General features: G+C 33.9%; 1 protein-coding gene across 1 annotated transcript; it reads right to left on the minus strand.

Annotated features, from left to right (window-relative positions):
* Positions 1-41: 41 nt before the first annotated feature.
* On the minus strand, positions 42-3,334 carry LOC107893742 (alkaline/neutral invertase A, mitochondrial). Its single transcript, XM_016818810.2, has 6 exons — positions 2,463-3,334; positions 1,703-1,862; positions 1,418-1,629; positions 845-1,338; positions 707-755; positions 42-612 (listed from the first exon to the last, which is right to left on the minus strand). The coding sequence occupies exons 1-6, from the start codon at positions 3,123-3,125 to the stop codon at positions 286-288; spliced, it is 1,905 nt and encodes a 634-aa protein (XP_016674299.2). The 5' UTR covers positions 3,126-3,334; the 3' UTR covers positions 42-285.
* Positions 3,335-19,835: the final 16,501 nt, after the last annotated feature.

The raw sequence follows: 19,835 nt of genomic DNA on the forward strand, positions 1-19,835 counted from the left end.
ATACACGTAAAAAAAGGCATTGGGGTTAAAGAGAATATATATATTATATTATATTGTTCTCTTTTGATCCTATTCCCACTTTCAATACCAATCAACTTGGAAGACTACTTGGAAAAATTACATATATGGCTATTTCTAGGCTACACCAGCTTGTAAGTTGTAACACAAATTTCATATTTGTATGATGAACTTCCAAGATGAATGTTGCTTATCAATCTCTTAAATTACTCTACTCTAAACTCGTGGCTGTGCAGCAACCAATGGTGTTCCGTTAAAAATATTATACTACACAAGTATCTGAGATTTAGCAACATCACGACTACATATTTTGCGGCCACCTTTAGTAAGAGCACAAACACAGTTCTCAAGAAGCTCGTTGTCCTCCTCCCAGAATAACAAGGAAGCCATGTCTGGTTTCTCCAACATCATTCTAGAGGTCAAAAAACCAGCAATAGCCCATGTTTGATAAATTCGAGATTGTTTTCCAACAAACTTCCCACTTGGGGTGTCATAATATTCAGGCCAACGGTCAACTGAAAGCTTCTTCTCTGCCAAACCAACTGCTTTCTGTGCTAGTTCTATTTTGCCCATCTTGATGCATGCCAATGTGAACTAACGCAGTAATTTAAAGATTTAGAGCCTGCCACTATAATTCAAGTCTTCAAACAAAGCCTATCAGACAACAAAACTAGATAATTAAGTTTACCTGCCAAAGAAGTGCTGGCCATGATCCACCGTTGTGAAAGGACCAAGGCCTGCACAAGTCCATTAAGCACACTAGTGTCAGTAGGTATACATGCATGCATATATAGAGACTGGTCATAAAGGTAGACAAGGTACTGACGTGTTCTTTGGGTCACTGCCAGTAACTATGCGCCACTCCTCGTTCTCTAATGCAGGATAGCATATCTTGAGAGGCATATGTCCCACGATATCATCCCATTTAGCTTCGATTAATTTGAGAATAGCTTCATTTTGTTTTGGAGTGGCCAGTGATGAAATAAGGGACCAGAGGTTACCAAGCGTAAAGAACCTAAAATCCATGTGAGCTGGCTGTAGATTGCCAATTAGATACCCACCGTCTTCAGGTATCCAATCTATAAGCCATGGAGGAATTTGTTCAGGATAAATATTGAACTTGTTGGTAGCATCCATGGAGTACTCTTCTGTTTTATATCGGTATATCTCATTGGTTTTTTTCAGGTCCACCCAATAGTATTCTCTAATGTGAAATGATAGTGCACTGAGTCTATTGTTGATGGCTGTCATCAAATTCTTGGAACATTCATTTACTGTCAGCATCTCACGAGAGCATCGCAGAGCAGCATAAGTCAAAGCCTGTAGATCAAACATGAGGCAACAAAACATAACAAGGTCAAACAGAGAGAGTTTAAAAACTAGAAATAAGTGAACCCACTTGGATCTCAAGGGGATGACCATGAACACCCATCTTTCTGTCAATCATGCAGGATCCATCAGTGACTAACAGAGAAGGAAACATATCAAATCCATCAGCTAAACACAAGTTGAGGATCATTTTAATCCCTGTTTGAAAATCCTCTCTCTCTTGCAATTTATAGTCGCCACTGATCTTCCCATATGCCCTCAACAATATAATCCACCACAGTCCTATCAACAGCATCACCTCAATGAACTTAAGTCACTTTTAGTAAAAGGAAAACAAAGTAGCAAATAAACTAACCGGAGCCCACTGGCGCAACACGGCCAATAGCTGATCCACCAAAATGTGGATCTATCACTTCCTCAAACTTATTGTCACCCAGAGGTACAGTTCTAACCTTGAAACTTACCGGCATCAAGCCCTGTCCGGGGCTATAGCAGTCGACAGTTTTCTCCGTACTCTACATCGAACATCAAGTTTCAAATGGATAATTATGCAAGCTTGATCAGGGAAAAATAGTAAACCACATATCCATGTGTGTGGATGTGTCTCAAGCCTCTAGCATGTGCAAAAGAGGCATGAAATTATTACATAACTAACAAACTCTCAAACTTCTACAGAGATCAAAAGGAATCTAAAAGGCACAATGTACCAACTTTATGTGTGGTAATATAGCCAGGGTAACTCTCTGCTTTGCTTCGACCTAATCCCCTATCTAGGCAATCTTAAAGGTGCACTCTCACGCATTGACTTGGTGCATTCAGGATTTTACTCTTGAAGTGCTCCCCCCAAAAATTGAACCTGGATTGACCTTAAATAAACATAAAAAGAATACCAACTATCATCACTTTTTAATATGTGATTGATGGGTTGATATCCTTTCATATCTGTACAGTCTGTCTATGAATTACAAATGACATAATTGTGTGACATATAAATGGTGATTAAACATTTATTCAATGGAATGACCTAAACAAGAAAAAAAAAAGAAAAAAAAGGGAAATGCACAACTAATGCTGCTAGAACATTATTATCCAAGATGACAAATAAGCGTATGTACCTGCAACTGCAAAGTATGGAGGAGAAAATTCCTGACAATCTCTCCTTCACCTCCAAGCAAGAAAGCCAAAGCCGAAGGCACGAAATCGCGAATGAAAACTTGGTCATAGTTCAAAGGATGCTTATCACCTGGATCATTTGAAGCCACGGTACCAACGGGGAATCCACAATACGTCACAACTGCATCTCTCAACAAACTCCATGCCTCCTTGTCAATTTCGCTCTCAAGTGATGCTCTACTGTTTCCATATTCAGCGCCAGGAACTTCTCCTCCAACAATGTTCTCGTCTTCTTGTGGCTTCGCATTGTTGCAGTTTTTCACACAAAGTCTCTCGGGATTCTTGTCGGTTTCAACCGCACTAGCTTCTATAGGGACACCATAAGGCCTTGAAACCGTACTGTGTAGGCCAAAACTTGAACTTGTTAAGCAAATCAACTTCTGTGTATTGTTGATAACGCCTTGAAAGGCTAAGAATGGAGAAGGGAAGGCGTGGAATTGAGAGTTTTGATTGAAACTGAAAGAAGCTTTGCTCTTGAAAGTAAGCTTTTGATCACAAGGGGTATTATACAAATGTCTGAACCCCACAACTGATGCGTTCCTGAGGGTTAGGACCCTTGAAGGAAGCTTCATTGTGGAATTGCAGAGGGAAACGAGGTTGTTCATATCGACAGCTGAAACTTTAACAAAGATATGGAGATAGAGAAGAGTGAAGCATGAATATTTTTTTATGTATTGTTCTTGTGTTTTGAGAGTTGAATAAGAAATGGATTGATATTTTGTGGAGGAAAAAGAGTTTTGAGGGAGAGAGATTTATGTGGTTGCTTGAGGAGGGGAAAAGAGAAGGCTGGGAACATGAATCATGTAATGTAATGCATGAATATGTTAGAAGGAAAGAGATTTATATATAGTATCATTGTAATGCTAATAGTAGGCTAATTCTCTTTCTTCTTTCTCCTTCATAACAAAAATGTCTTTTTGGATAATTTCTAACAAAAGTTTACTATTTTTTTGCGGTGAGTGAAAAAAAAATTGATTTTATTTAGATTTCTAATAATGTAAGATTACAGGATGTGAAAAATAAAATAAAATAAAATACAAATAAAATAAAGAACATACAAATTTTTACGTAGAAATCCTTTCGGGAAAAAAATCATGGGTAGAGGAGAAGAAAATTCACTATGTCGAATTCGAATGATTACAAAAGGAATAGACTATGTCTATTTATAGGCTTGTAAAGTCATATTCTAGTAAGACTGAAACACCTTATTCTAACCAATATCAAATAGATGGAATTTAATACAACCTTATTCTAAAATAAAATAAAAGAATTGTAATTCTATATGGATTCTTCTTTTATTTTATTTTACCACTGTATTTTATTTAAATAAGGATTCGGGTCACTTAATTCTAACAATCTCCACCTTGACACGAATTCTCAATGAACAAGTTCTTCATCGCAAACTCTCAACGAACAAGTTCTCCACCTCTTCCATAAAACCCCTGAAGGGTTTAACTTCAACAATAAACACCAACCAAGTCTAAGCAATGCTCAAACTTGGTTATAGGAAGTGACTTGGTCATCATATCTGCAGGATTTTCATGAGTACTAATTTTGCTCACAACAATATCACCACGAGCAATAATATCACGAAAAAAATGATACCGAACATCAATGTGTTTTGTTCTCTCATGAAACATTTGATCTTTTGTAAGAAAGATGGCACTCTGACTGTCACAAAATACTGTGTTGATTTGAAGGTCTTCATTGAGTTCACTAAAGAGTCCCTTCAACCAAATGGCTTCTTTACAAGCCTTAGTAATCGCCATGTACTCAGCTTCAGTGGTAGACAAAGCGACTGTAGTTTACAAAGTGGCTTTCCAATTGATTGCACAACCTCCGATTGTAAAGACATAACCTGTGAGAGATCTTCTTCTATCAAGGTCTCCAGCAAAATTAGCATCAACATACCCAATGACTCCATCTCTAGTTCTTCCAAAATGTAAGCAAACATCAATAGTACCTTGTAAGTATCTTAAAATCCACTGAACTGCTTTCCAATGTTTTTTACCAGGATTCACCATATATTTGCTAACTACACTAACTGCATATGATAAATCTGGATGTGAACAAACCATAGCAAACATGAGAGATCCCACTGCACTAGAGTATGGAACATGTGACATGTACTTAATCTCATCATCTGATTGTAGAGACAAAGCAGATAAAAGTCTGAATGGGCTGTTAAAGGAGTACTAACAAGCTTAGCACTCTGCATATTGAACCTGCAAAGAACTTTCTCAATGTACCCCTTCTGACTTAGGTACAATTTACTTGCTTTTCTATTTCTGAGAATCTCCATACCAAGTATCTTCTTTGCTGGTCCCAAATCTTTCATCTCAAATTCTTCACTTAGTTGGACTTTAACCTTTATTATCTCTCATTTATCTTTTGTTGCTAGCAACATGTCATCAACATAAAGAAGTAGATACACAAAAGAACCATCGTTGTTTTTCTTAAAGTAAACACAACTGTCAAAACTACTTCTTTTGAAATCATGAGAAGTCAAAAAGGAATCAAACCTCTTGTACCACTACCTTGGTGACTGTTTCAAACCATAAAGGGACTTTTTCAGCAAACAAATATAGTCCTCTTTTTCTAAGACTATAAAACCCTCTAGTTGTTGCATGTAAATATCCTCTTCAAGTTTTCCACGCAAAAATGCAGTTTTTACATCTAACTGCTCAAGCTCCAAATCATGCATGGCCACAATACCAAGCAAAGCTCAAATCGAACTATGCTTCACAACTGGGGAGAACACATCTGTGAAGTCCACTATTGGAATTTGACTATAACCCTTTGCAACAAACCTTGCTTTAAACACCCATTTACAACGAACAGTCTTCTTACCTTTAGGAAGTTTCACAAGATCCCATGTTTTGTTTTTTTGAAGTGATTCAATCTCCTTTTGCATAGCAAATATCTATTTTTTTGAGTCTTCACAGCTAACTGCCTCAGAATAATTAGATGGCTCTTGGTTTGCATCTATATCATCAGCCACATTTAAAGCATAAGCAACTAGATCAGCCTCGGCATACTTCTTTGAAGGTTTAATTTCTCTTCTAGTTCTGTTTTTGGCGATAGAGTATTGTGGTGAAGAAGCAACTCTATTCTCAATTTTTTTACTGGCTTGAGGAGTCGACTCTGTATTAATCTGATGCTCCACCTGTTTTTTATTTTCTTTATTGGAAGAGTCTTTAAGAGATAAATTAGGTAGCATAGCAGTTTCATCAAAAACAACATCTCTGCTAATAACAACTTTTCTATTTTCAGGACACCATAACTTATACCCTTTTACACTAGCTTTATAACCAAGAAAAACAAATTTAATGAATCTCGGTTCCAATTTTTGATTATCAACATAAGCATACATAGGACACCCAAAGATCTTTAAGTCAAAATAATTAGCAGGATTACCAAACCATACCTCTTGTGGAGTCTTTTTCTCAATGGCAATCGATGGAGATCGGTTGATCAAAAAACATGCAGTAGAGGCTGCTTCGGCCCAAAACGACTTTGGTAAGTTGGCATTTGACAACATACATCGAACCTTCTCCACGATCGTTCTATTAATTCGTTCTGCAACGCCATTTTGCTATGGAGTATGGCGAACTGTCAAGTGTATCACGATCCCTTCTGACTTGCATAATCTATTAAACTCATCAGAACAGAACTCTAAGCTATTGTCTGTGCGGAGGTATTTTATTTGTTTTCCCGTCTATTTTTCAATCATACTTTTGCAAGACTTAAATGCGAAAAACACATCATTTCTCTGCTTCAAGAAGAACGCCCAAACTTTTCTAGAAAAATCATCAATAAAGGTTAGCATATATTAGCTTCACCTCTTGAAGGCACTCTGAATGTCCCCCACAGATCAGAATGAATATACTCCAACGTTCCCTTCGTGTTATGGATTCCTCTAGTGAATCGAACTCTCTTTTTCTTGCCAAAAACACAGTGCTTACAGAAATTCAGTTTGCAAATTCCTTGCCCATCAAGAAGTCCTCTTTTGCTCAATTCTGTCATGCCATTCTCAGTCATATGCCCTAGGCGCATATGCCAAAGTTTAGTAATATCATCATCTGACAAGGAAGAAGAAGCAACAGCTGCATCATTAGTAACAGTAGAACCCTGCAAAACATATAACTTGGAAGCCTTTCTCTGCCCTTTCATCACAATAAGGGAACCTTTGGAAATCTTTAAAACCCCACTTTCAGCTGTGTATCTGTAACCTTTTGAATCAAGAGTACTCAACGAAATTAAATTTCTTTTCAATTCTTAAACATGTCGTACGTCATTAAGTGTTCTGACAACTCCATCCGGAGAAACAAATCTTGATCGAACCCATATTTGCCCAATGGATCCAATCTGCTCATGGTAAGTTCACTTGCTTTCTTAATGCGTTCGTGTCCCTCATCCTATCAGCTAAATTGCCAACTAGACCTAGCAGCGGAAAGGCCACTGTTCTTGCTGACTAGGAATTTTGAATTGTACCTTCTGAAAAAAAGATTTCTTTTTTTGTATCCAATTGTCGAGGATTTTCGACAACTTTTTGTACAAAATTCTCGATGGGTCAGATGTACCGTTACCCCCCATACCCCTCTCGGGGGGCTTACGTCACTCACTTTCTCTCTCTCTCTTGACCACACTCTCCTTTAATTGTTCCAACACCTGCGATATTACATGAAACATTATTTCCCATCAAAACAACACCTTCAGACACTGTTTCGTAAGTTGTAAACCAATCCCGATTAGGAATCATGTGGAAGGTGCAGCCTGAATCAAGTATCCACTCCTCGCTTACTTTAGAATTGTTGACCGAAGCGACTAGAAGTTCACCATCGCTGTAGTCTTCTACAACATCAGCTTCACTAGAATTTTCTGGTTGTTTTCCCTTTCGGTTCGCAGTCTGCCTTTAATCTTGTTCTGTAGCTTATAGCACTCAGATTTAATGTGCCCTTTCTTCTTACAGAAGTTACAAGTTTTACCTCTGTTTAAAGACTTTGATCTACCCTTAGATTTACCGCGATGATTCTATTCTTGTGTCCTTCCACGATCATTATTAGCATTTCGATCTTGTCTCTCACGAACAATGAGACCCTCTCCCTGAAAGTCTTGTTCAACCACAAGATGTTTCATCTTATCATATGAGGTCAAAGAATCATAAACTTCATCAACTGTGAGAGACTCGCGGCTATATAAAATCGTGTCTCTAAAGGTTGAATAAGATAGGGGCAACGAACAAAGTAGAATCAACCCTAGATCTTCCTTATCATACTGAACCTCCATGGCCTCCAAGTTTGAGAGAATTTCTTTAAACATTGTTAAGTGTTCGTGTACAGACGCACCTTCCTCCAAACGATGAGCATAAAGACGCTGCTTCATATGCAACTTGCTTGTTAGAGTTTTCGACATTCATATGCAACTTGCTTGTTAGAGTTTTCGACATACATATTTGTTCTAGCCTCTTCCATAATGCAGCGACGGTCTTCTCTTTCATCACATCCTGTAAAATTTCATTGGACAAATGCAGATGTAATTGTGTTAATGCCTTTCGATCCTTAAGTTTCTTCTCTTCATCTGTTAATGTCGAAGGCATCTTATCTATCCCTAACAGAGCATCCTCCAGATCCACCAGCGCAAGAACTACTTGTATCTTAATCTACCACAAAGCAAATCTGGTATTGCGATCCAACAGCGGAATTTCATACTTCAAAGACGTCATTACCGTGATCGAGATGAATAACCTGGAAACTCTAATACCCATTTGTGAAAAATAAAATAAAAATAAAATAAAATAAAGAACACACAAATTTTTACGTGGAAACCCTTTCGGGAAAAAAATCACGGGCAGAGGAGAAGAAAATTCACTATGTCGAATTCAAATGATTACAAGAGGAAAAGACTATGTCTATTTATAGGCTTGTAAAGCCATATTCTAGTAAGATTGAAACACCTTATTCTAATTAATATCAAATAGATGGAATTTAATAAGGTTTAAAAAATCTTATTCTAAAATAAAATAAAATAAATTTAATTCTATATGGATTCGTCTTTTATTTTATTTTACCACTGTATTTTATTTAAATAAGGATTCGAGTCACTTAATTCTAACACTGGAGTTGTAGGAATAGATACAATCTAATTCACAAACTTTTTAGCCATTCACTGTGTAGCTTAGTTCCCTTTTCTGAAAATTTTATTAAACTTCACCTTATGATACTTTTCATTGAGTGCATACATCAACTCCAAATTGTGAGATTTAATGATAGTGATTCCCAGTTTATTTTTTTATTTTTTATGATAATTAATATATTTCTAATCTTAAATTAGTTTTAAGTTCAAATTTTTTGTGTGTTTAGTTTCATTTCTGTTAATATCCACATGTATTAATACTTATTGTTCATATAAGATTTTATTATTTTAAATTCATTTATATTTATTTATCTTTAATTATTTTTATAGTTATAGTTAAAATTAAAATATTATCATTTAATTAAATTATTCAACTTAATTAATAATTTTAAAATTTATATTTACATATAAATACGCAAATATGTATGTAATTCAATCAGTTTTTAATGATTTAATCAGTATAAGAAATCGATTGATCCAAGTTGAAGTTAATTCAAATATTTAAGTATATATGAGCCTAAAATTTTGTCTAAGTCCGGCCCGGATAAAAATTCTAAAACCTGAGCTTGACTCGCCCTTATTAATTTTTATATTATTATTTTTATATAAAAACAAATTTAAAAAATATAATAAATCAAATACACTAAAAACATTAAAATAAATATTTTCCAACAAATTGAGAAAAAATTAAAAAATATTTAATATGTATGCTCTTAGGTGTAACTTAGCAAGCAAATGCCTCTAAATAGTAATAAAATAGTAAAAATATAATAGCAAAATGACAACAAAACAGTGGCAAAACAACATCAAAACAATTGGAAACAGTAGCAGTTTTCTTTTTTAAATTCGGGTCGGGCTGGGCCAAAAAAATCTTACTCGAGGCCCGACCTATTTAGAAATGGGCCTCGATTTTTTGTCCAAGTCTATTTTTCGAACCTATATTTTTTTCCAAACTCACCCACTTTTCGTGCGGGCCTTCTGGCCAGGATAGATTTCTCGGCCCATGATGAGGTCTATATCAAACCCTAAACCTTAACAAGTAACTTTTCTCTCAAAACATTAAAACTTTTCTTTGAAAGCCACGAATAGAACACATAGCAAATAAGGTGAACTGACATTCGAAAAACATATATACAATTCGGTGAAAACCAAATCTTTGTTGGTGTTTTTATCGTGTAATTGATGTCTATCGAGTGTGAAATATCATAAAATTTGTTACTTAATTTCCCTTGTTTAATGTAGTTGCAGTAAGTTGAATAAACATGAATTCTGTTAGCTGTTATATCTTGTGCCTCTTTTTTCAAACTGTATATATGCAAATTAATTATGTGTTTAAGAACTATATCCTTAAAGTGTCTTTATGCTGCCTTGTGTATTGAAGAATCAATTAATTTTTATGTAGAAACATTGATGGACCGAATAAGTGAACTGCCTAAAGAGTTGTATATATATTTTATCTTGGCTATCTGTTGGGGTTATCGATAACAAAAGACAAAGGACAAAGAAAAAATGAGAAAATGAAAAAAAAAAGAAGAAGCTGGAAATGTTTTTCATCATCTATTTCAAAAGGAATTGTTACCTTTAAGTTACAAACTTTACCAAATACATAATAACTCCCACTAACAACATGGAAACTTACAAAACATTTCTTGTACACTTAAACATGCTAACTTATCAGCCAAAATGGTACTTGAACATAAACATATCAGCTAACTAGCCTTTGTACATCATTAAAACAAGTTACAACTGAACTAAACTAGTTTATCATGCAATTCTGTCATACTTGCATGTAACCATGCTTCAGTTGCATGGTTATGCATAAAAAAAAATTTGTCGTTACATGGCTGGACAACATTCAACACTCCTTCTTGGGCTCTATGCAGTAGACACCAATATTTCTCCTCAAGCTCACAAACCTAGCAATCCCAATGGGCTTAGTTAAAATGTTAGTAAACTTGTCTTATGAACTGTAATGAATTAGGTTGACTTCTTTTGATTGCTCAACTTCTCTTACAAGTGAAATTTAATATTCAAATGATTTGTTTTGCCATGAAACACTAAAATTTTTGTAATTACAACAATAGACTGATTATCAATCTTGATCTCTGTTGCTTCCCCTTGACTCAAATTCAAATCACTCAAAAGCTTTCTAAGCCAAATGGCTTGATTAACAGTTGCAGCTACTGCAATGTACTCTACTTTACTGTTGATTATGCCACTGTTTGTTGCTTCTTCGAGCTCTAAAAAAAACTCTTGAGCCTAAAGTGAAAAAATACCCTGAAGTACTCTTCATATCATCAACTGAACCAGCCCAGTCACTGTTCGAATACCCAACCAGCTTGACTTATTCAGATTTCACAAATCTAACCATATAACTAAGAGTTCTTTTGACATATCTTAGGACCCTCTTAGCTACTTTAAAGTGAGACTACATTATAGCAATGTATAAACCTTGATAGAAGCCTGACTGTAAACATAATGTCAAGCCTCGATGATGTCAAATAAAGCAAACAATCTACAAGGCTTCTATACCTCTTTTTATCCACTTTCTCATAGTCACCTTCGCTAGAAAGCTTCTCACCTTGTGCCACTGAAATGCTGGCTGGTTTACAATTTTCCATACAGAACTTTCTCAAAATATTCAAGGAAAATGCTTGTTGACTTATAAAAATAGCATGTTGAGTCTGGATTACTTCTATGCCAAGAAAATAGGTCATCTCCCCTAAGTTAGACATCTCAAATACAACTTGCATCTACTTCTTGAACTCATTAATAAACTATTTTCTACTGCCAGACACAAGCAAATCATCTACATATAGTGACACAATTAAAAAATTTTCATTTTTAGACTTCTTTACATAAAAGGTTGACTCATTAATACTCTTTTCAAACCCAAGCTTAGACAGATAAACATCAATTCTGTCATACCGGGATCTTAGAGCCTATTTTAGGCCATACAAGGCCTTCTTAAGTTTGTAAACTTTGATTTCCTCTCTAGCCACTTTAAACCCTTCTAGCTGTTCAACAAAAATCTCCTCATTGAGAAAACTATTCAAAAAAGTAGATTTTACATCTAATTGATGTATTTTCCACAGCCTTTGAGCTGCTAAAGCAAATAAGAGCCTTATGGTATCTAACCTTGCAACTGGTGCAAAGGTTTTTGAAAATCAACTCCATGTTGTTAGTTAAAGCCCTTCATAGCTAATCTTGCTTTATGCTTATTCAGAGACCTATCAGCATTGTATTTGGTCCTAGATACCCATTTTACACCAATGACCCTTTTATGGACTGGTCTATCAACCAGTTCCCATGTATCATTTTATGGATCATATTCATTTAAGCTTTCATAGCTTCTTTCCAATAAACATATTTGGCAACTTCATCAAAACTTGAAGGCTCTAAAATGGCCAAATCACATTTTTGATAAATACAAATTATAGGCATTGTACCTTTAATAGGTGTGTCATCAAACCCTTCATCACTTTGAACTTCATCTTCAGCTGGCTGTAGGTTTCCTTCTTATTGATCTTGTTCAAGAAAATTGGCATCAGTACCATCCCATTTCCATCCACTGTTCTCATTGAACTTCACACCCCTACTCATAATAATCTTCTTGGTGGAAGGATCAAAACCTTGTACCCTTGCTTTATGCTGATATAGCCAACAAAAATTTTAGGCATTGACTTTCTCTCTAACTTGTTTCTCTTATTAGCTAGTACAAGTGCATAGTAAAGGTAACCAAACAATTTCAAGTTTGAAACAGATGGTTTGTGTCCAAGTCAGGATACTACATTAGTTTGCAATCTATTAAGCAGATACACTGAGGTATTCACTACATCAACCCAAAAATTGTTTGGCAATTTTCTCTTAAATAACAAGCATCTAGCCATATCCATCACTTTTCTATTCTTCTTGTCACAAACACCATTCTACTGGGGTGTATAGACGTTGGTCAATTGATGCAAGATGTCTGCCTCTTCATACAATCTTTAAAACTTTTCTAATGAGTATTCAGTGCCATTGTCTGACCTCAGTATCTTGAGCTTATAGCTAGCTTAATTTTCAACCATAGCTTTAAACTTCCAGAAGAAATCAACTACTTTTGACTTTAATTTGCTTCAAAAAATGCACCCAACAGAACCTTTTACAGTCATCAATTAATAGAACAAAATACCTACTACCACTTAGACAGGAAGTCTTTATAGGTCCACAAACATCAGTATGGACCAATTGAAGCTTCTCATGAGCTCTCCATTCTTTGTTAACTGAAAATGGAAATCTAATATGCTTCCTAAGTTGGAAAACCTCACAAATTGCACCTTTATCATTAACTTTAGACATGTTTTCAACTAGATCTAACTTGTCCAACAAACTGAGATATCTGTAATTAACATGTTTTAGTCTTTTGTGCCATAAACATGATTCATCAACTAAGCTAGCATAAGCCTTCAAATTTAACTGATTCAGATCTAGGACAAAACATCTATCAACCATGGACATTGTTACTAACTCTTGACCAAATGAGTCCATAGTCATACATGCTTTATTTTTTAAAATAAGAGAATAATCTTTCTCTAGCAGCTATCCAACACTAAGTAAATTTTGGTCAATTTCAAGTACAAAGAGGGTATATGAAATCAATTTAGTACCTAAGAGAGTGTTAATTATAACATCTCCTTTTCCGCTGGCTTCAATGAATTTCACATTCCCAATCTTGACTTTTGAAACAAAGCTAGTATCAATCTCCCTGAACATTCTTTCATCTAATGCCATATGATGTGTACAACTATTGTCTAACCAATCCTTTTTTTACCCTGCTAGAAGTTGCAAAACAAGATGCAGTAAAAGATGTGCTCTTCTTGAACTTGATTGTCATCAACAGCTTGACCTTGACCTTGACCTTGATTCTGTTGTTGTTGTGGTGGCCTTCCTTTGTTCTTGCAAACTTTCTCCTTATGGCCTAGTTGTTTACAACTTCTACACTAGATATTAAGTCTAAACCAGTAATATCTTTCCAAGTGTGTGGACTGTTTACAGTGAGCATATAGCGGGAACTTTTTTCCAGCATCTATTTTTGGCTTCTCCTTCTTTTTTGACCATGGTTTCTTTCCCTTATAGCTTGAGCTCGAGCCATCCTTCCTTTTGGTCTGAAAAGCTCATTCAGGATGCTCATCCAATCTGTTAGTTCTTCTTTGCTCTTGTGCATAAAAGGCATTTATAAACTCTAACAATGAAATAGTTGACAAATCCCTCGAGTCCTCCAATGAAGAGATCTTTGACTTATATTTCTCTAGAAGAGTTGCTACTTTCTCAACAATCTTTCTTTTATTGAATTCTTTTCCAAGCAATCTGATATTATTGACTGTGGCCATTATCCTATCAGAGTATTGTTTGATTGATCAAACTCTTTCATCTTTAAATTCTCAAAGTCTCTCCTTAAATTGATCAACTATTGTTTTCTTGTGTTATCAGATCTCTAAAACTCCTCCTTTAGCTTCTCCCAAGCCTATTTTGGAGTGTCCCAAGCCATAATTTTGGTGAAAGTCACATCAGAGACTCCCTGTTGCAGGCAAGACATTGCCTTGTATTTTTTTTACCACAGTCATCACTATGTTGTCCAATTTGAGCTATTGTAGGATTAACTCTCAATGAAGGTGGTTCTTTGTCTGTCTCAACCACATCCTACAAATTATGAGCTTGTAAAAATATCTTCATTTTCACTACCCATATATAATAGTTTTCACCAACAAAAACAGATGGTGGTGGTAATGATGAAAAACTCATGTTTTACAGTAACAACAAAGTATCTTCTCTTTCTTTCTTTCTTAGTAAACAACAAAGAATAAAGGCCCTCAAAGATGATAGGCTTTCAATACCATTTTTTAGGGTTATCAGCAACAAAAGATAAAGAACAAAGAAAAAATGAGAAACTAAAAAAATAAGAAGAAGCAGGAAATCTTTTTCATCATCCATTTTAAAAGGAATTGTTACCTTAAGTTACAAACTTTACCAAATACATAACAACTCCCACTAACGGCATGGAAACTTACAAAACATTTATTTACGCTTAACTGACTTATCAGCCAAATCGATACCTAAATATAAACATATCAACTAACTAGCCTTTATACATCATTAAAACAAGTTACAACTGAACTAGACTAGTTTGTCATGCAATTTTGTCATACTTGCATGTAACCATGCTTCAGCTGCATGGTTGTGCATAAAAAAATTGTTGTTGTTGCATGGCTGGCCAATATTCAACACTATCCCTAAAAGAAGCAACAAGAACTAGTGTCATTTCATGGAACTGGCAAGATTTATGGCAATTAGTTTAAACTTTGAAGCTGCAAAGACATCAAAGTTGAGTTCCAAGAAGCTGTAAAAAGAAAGAGATGAGTATGTAGAATGGATCAATTGAGTTCTAAACTCACATAAAGCTCCAAACATAGATGAGTTGAGAGTTTGTTTTGATTTAACCATACAACATAGGCTTAATATTGATAGATGAATTGAGATTGCACTAAAGAAAAAGGTTAAAATGCTAGAATTAGATTTCACAACATGCATCCAAAGGACATTGAGTGTTACTGGTTTGGACCAAAATTTTGTGCTTCATCCTAAATTAACTTCTTAACCAGTCTGTGTTTCGAACATGTGTAAGTAAGTGGTCAGGTTCTAGAGTCTTTACTTTCAAACTGTCCCTTGCTTGAAACAATGCATGTGTCTCACTCAATGCAATTTACGAATCTAAATGTTGGTGCCTAATCACTGAGGCTGAAACACTTGTATATATCTTTTCACAATTGCATGAAAAGCATTGAGGTTTATGCACCATATTTGGCTTGTTTTGAATATAGGGACCAAAGTGTAACAATTCAATAACGTCTGTGACAATTATGTAAATTTCAAAAGTTGGGTGACCAAAATGTAATCTTAATAAAAATTTAGGGACAATTGGTGTAGTTTACCCTAATTAAAAAAGCCAAGTCAATATTTCCGTTTAGTTATTAAACATGGGTGACTAAAATTTTAAATTTTGAAAACGTTGATAAAGAAATTAAAAGTTTTTGAAGTTGGGTGATCAAAATAAAACCTATCCAAAAGTTGGTGACCACCCAGGCAGTTTACCCTATATTATATTATTCTATATAGTATGTAATTTATATAACACAAAAATTAAATCTATAATAATATATTATATTATAATGTAGAAATAATAAGAAAATGTTATGTTGCATCTATACTATTAATAAAACCATTGACTGTATTACGAGTTAATCAAGTGCCAAATCGGTTAGAAAATGATTAATATATCCTTTTATTAATAACTACTATTATTATTTTGATGGTCCTTTTATCTTTTGATACTTTTATATAGTTGTTAATTAAAAGAACTAAAAATTAACTTGTCTAGGCATTAAACTCATATTTACTAAAATTATAAACAAATTCTTTACCACTATACAAATAACATTTCTTAAGCAAAATTTAAAAAAAAATTAACTTTTAACATAAAAATTTTTCTCTCAACAAATTTATGCATATTGCCAAAAAAATCTTGGGGTGCTTTTTCGCTGTGTTCCACAATGTTGTTGTGTTCCTTTCCATCGATTTTTTGGCATGTTTCTTGGCTTTGTGAGGCAGCTTTAGTTGGTGCTTGGTGGCTTAAAGATGGTGCCTTCTTAACAGCTTACTAGTATTTTATTTTCTCTTTTAGGTGTGTTTTTCTAGTTCAAACTTGTATTTTTCTTTTAATCGGGTGTTACTTTGGGTTTGCTTCTTGTTCATGTTGTACTAACCTTTTGGTTAGTCTTCAATTTGAAACTTTAATACTTTTTCATTTTGATTGAAAAAAAAATGTTAATGATTACGTTGACGTCACAAGTCAATTTAATATTTAATTTTTAAAAAATAAAATTTTAATATTTAATTTTCTTTTCACTAACTTAATTTTTTTTTACGTGCTATATAAAAATGACAATATCATGATAAACAATTGAAGTACACTTAATATTCTCAATATGATGGATTTACATATCTCAATTTTCTTTTACTGACATGTAAATTATTTTTATTTTTAATTTCGTACATATTGCATATGTGTTATTATTATTATTATTAATTTCAAACTTTATATTTTATTATTTATTGTATATTATTTTTAAACACGTCTATGTTTTAAACTTTTAATTTCCACACATATGCATATACTCATGTAATAAGATTTCTAGTATATATATATAATTTTAACAAATAACAAATATAGAATTATTAAATATTTAATTAAAAATAATATAAATATTTTTCAAAAATAATAAAAATATAAACAAACTTAAAATAAGATTAAATTTAGGAAAAATTTTAAAATTATATTTTGAGCAGTAAATATAAATTAGGTTAATATTATACCTCAACTAAACCAAGCACAACCAAAAATACCTTTAATAATAAAAAAAATCAAACCCTAAACCCACAAAGTAACTTTTCTCTCAAGACTTCAAACATTTCTTTGAAAACCGCGAATATTAAGATGTAGCTGTAAAACCAATGAACACATGACAAGGATGGTGAATTGATATTCGAAAAACATATATACAATTCTGTGACGACCAAATATCTTTTTGGTGTTTTTATCATGTAATTGATGTCTATCAAGTGTGAAATGTCATAAAAATTGTTTCTTAATTTCCCTTGTTTAATGTGGTTGCAGTAAGTTCAATAAACATGAACTCTTTTAGCTGTTATATCTTCTTCGTATATATGTGCCTGCTTTGTCAAATTGTATGCAAATTAAGTAAGTGTTTGAGAATTGTACCCTTATGCTAAGTATCTTTATGCTGCCTTGTGTATTGAAGAATCAAGCAATCTTTTTGCAGAAGCATTGTGAGAATTTGATGGACGGGATAAGTGAATTTCCTGAAGAATAGTTTGTGCGTATTTTATCTTGGCTATCCCTAAAAGAAGCGGCAAGAACCAGTGTCGTTTCACGGCAGTGGCGAGACTTATGGCAGCTTGTCACCGGTAGTCTAAACTTTGTGACATTGAATGTTACTGGTTGGTGTAGTTTACCCTAATGAACTTCTTAACCAGTCTTCGTTTTCAAACATCTGCAAGTAAGCGTTGACCAGTCTCTGTTTACTTTTTGGTTCTTTAATAGGTTGATGTGGGTACATTAATCAGTTAATAGGGATGTGATTGAGGAAGTGGAGATGATGGTTAAGAAGAGAAAAGGAGGCAAGATGATAAGGCTGAGGGAGGTGCAAATAGTTGGGTTTATAGGGGCTGAAGCAGATATTAGACTCCTCATTTACTTGTGTCAAACTGCATTAAATCTTCACAAGATTCTGATCAACCCTCTTCATAAACTACAAATAAAGAAACAAAAAGCAGCTACAAGGCTTGCCTATGGTCTGCTCTCCGAATATGGACCTCAAGCAGCAAAAATTCTGCTACTCTAATCAACTACTTCTCTTCCTCTCTTTTCCTTTAAGAATTATTACTACGTTGAATCATGCTAAATAGCATTTAGAAAGGAATGTTGTTATGGTAATTAATATTTAGAGACCTCAAAAGTTGACATTATATCACCATCGAAAACATTTTGATACTCAAACTCTCATCTTCAAGTCTTTAGAGTTGTTTTCTCTTCTGAGGTCTCAAATCATTTTGGAGAATTCTTCCAAATGTCTAGCTCAAATAGCATCATATGTATATTGGTTATATCCCTTACAAGTTGGTGGTTTGAGTCTTCACACCTAAGTAACCTACATACCATATTGATTCTACACATTATATTGATACCGCTACTTTGAGCTATGCAAGTCGTCTCTCATATTATCACTAAGGGAGTTGGCTCCTTCCGTGAGCCATACACGTCTCTTGACAGAAACAGAAGACAAAATCTCAACACAAGAGCAATAATTTTGGTTGATCGGGATCTAATCAGCATCTAGATTCTTGAAAGAATTAACCCCTCACTATACCAAAACAGGTTTTTAGCGGCGTTTTTAGCAGCGTTTTATATATTAGCATTAGCGGCGCTTTTTGAAAAACGCTGCTATAGGTCACCTTCAACGGCGCTTTAAAAAAACGCCACAAAAAATTAGCGTTTTATATTGAGCTTCAGCAGCGTTAGCGGCGTCTTTTGAAAAAACGCCGCTATAGATCGAGTATTAGTGGCGCTTTTTAAAAAACGCCGCTAATGTTCTATCTTTAGTGGCACTTTTCAAAAAACGCCACAAAAAATTTTGCTTTTGTATTGAGCTTCTAGTGGCTTTAGCAGCGCTTTTTTATAAAATGCCGCTATATGTACACCTTTAGGAGCGCTTTTTAAAAAACGCCGCTAATGCTCTATTGCTTTTAGTGGCTTTAACGGCACTTTTTTAAAAACGCCGCTTTATTTCGAGTATTAGCGGCACTTTTTAAAAAACGCCGAAAAAAATATTTCATCTGTCTATTTATAATTTAACTGGTTGATTTATATTAAAATACAATTTATTTTTAATTGAATATTTAAATTCTTCAAGAAAAAAAAATGACACATAGAAAAATATGTGTTAAAAATAAAAAATATTAAAATACTATTATTTAAAATAATTTTAAAGATTTTTGGTATATGACTGATTGTTTTTTAATTTGTATGTTAAATATTTTCTTATATAATTGTAAAAGAGATAATATTAATTTTAAAATATTGAATTAATTATCATTATAGTTTAGGGTTTATAGTTTAGGGTATATGGTTAAGGGTTTAACGGTTATGAGTTCCTATTTTAAGGTTTATAGATTATGAGTTTATGAATTATGGTTTATGGTTTAGGGGTTGAGGTTTAAGGTTTATGGGTTAAGGGTTAGGGGTTCAAGGTTAATAGTTTATGTTTTAAGATTTAAGGTTTAGGGGTTTAGGGATTAGATTAATTTGTATTTTTTAATATAATTGTAAAAGAGATAGTATTAATTTTAAAATATTGAATTAATTATCATTATAGTTTAGGGTTTATAGTATTAATTTTAAAATATTGAATTAATTATCATTATAGTTTAGGGTTTACGATTTAGGGTATATGGTTAAGGGTTTAAGGTTTATGAGTTACGATTTTAAGATTTATGGTTTAGGGTTTAGGGTTTAGTGTGCAATTGTATACATGAACTTTAATTTGATCCAGTTCTTCTGAATT

The sequence above is a fragment of the Gossypium hirsutum genome, chromosome A13 (assembly GCF_007990345.1).
Source record: "Gossypium hirsutum isolate 1008001.06 chromosome A13, Gossypium_hirsutum_v2.1, whole genome shotgun sequence".
In the NCBI taxonomy this organism is placed as follows: Eukaryota; Viridiplantae; Streptophyta; class Magnoliopsida; order Malvales; family Malvaceae; genus Gossypium; species Gossypium hirsutum.

Coding starts and splice junctions, on each gene's coding strand:
- LOC107893742 (XM_016818810.2), bottom strand. CDS start 3,125: ATGAACAACCTCGTTTCCCTCTGCAATTCCACAATGAAGCTTCCTTCA. Junction 1,630..1,702: donor TGTTGCGCCAGTGGGCTCCG/GTTAGTTTATTT, acceptor TGCTGTTGATAG/GACTGTGGTGGATTATATTG. Junction 1,339..1,417: donor GTCATCCCCTTGAGATCCAA/GTGGGTTCACTT, acceptor TTTGATCTACAG/GCTTTGACTTATGCTGCTCT.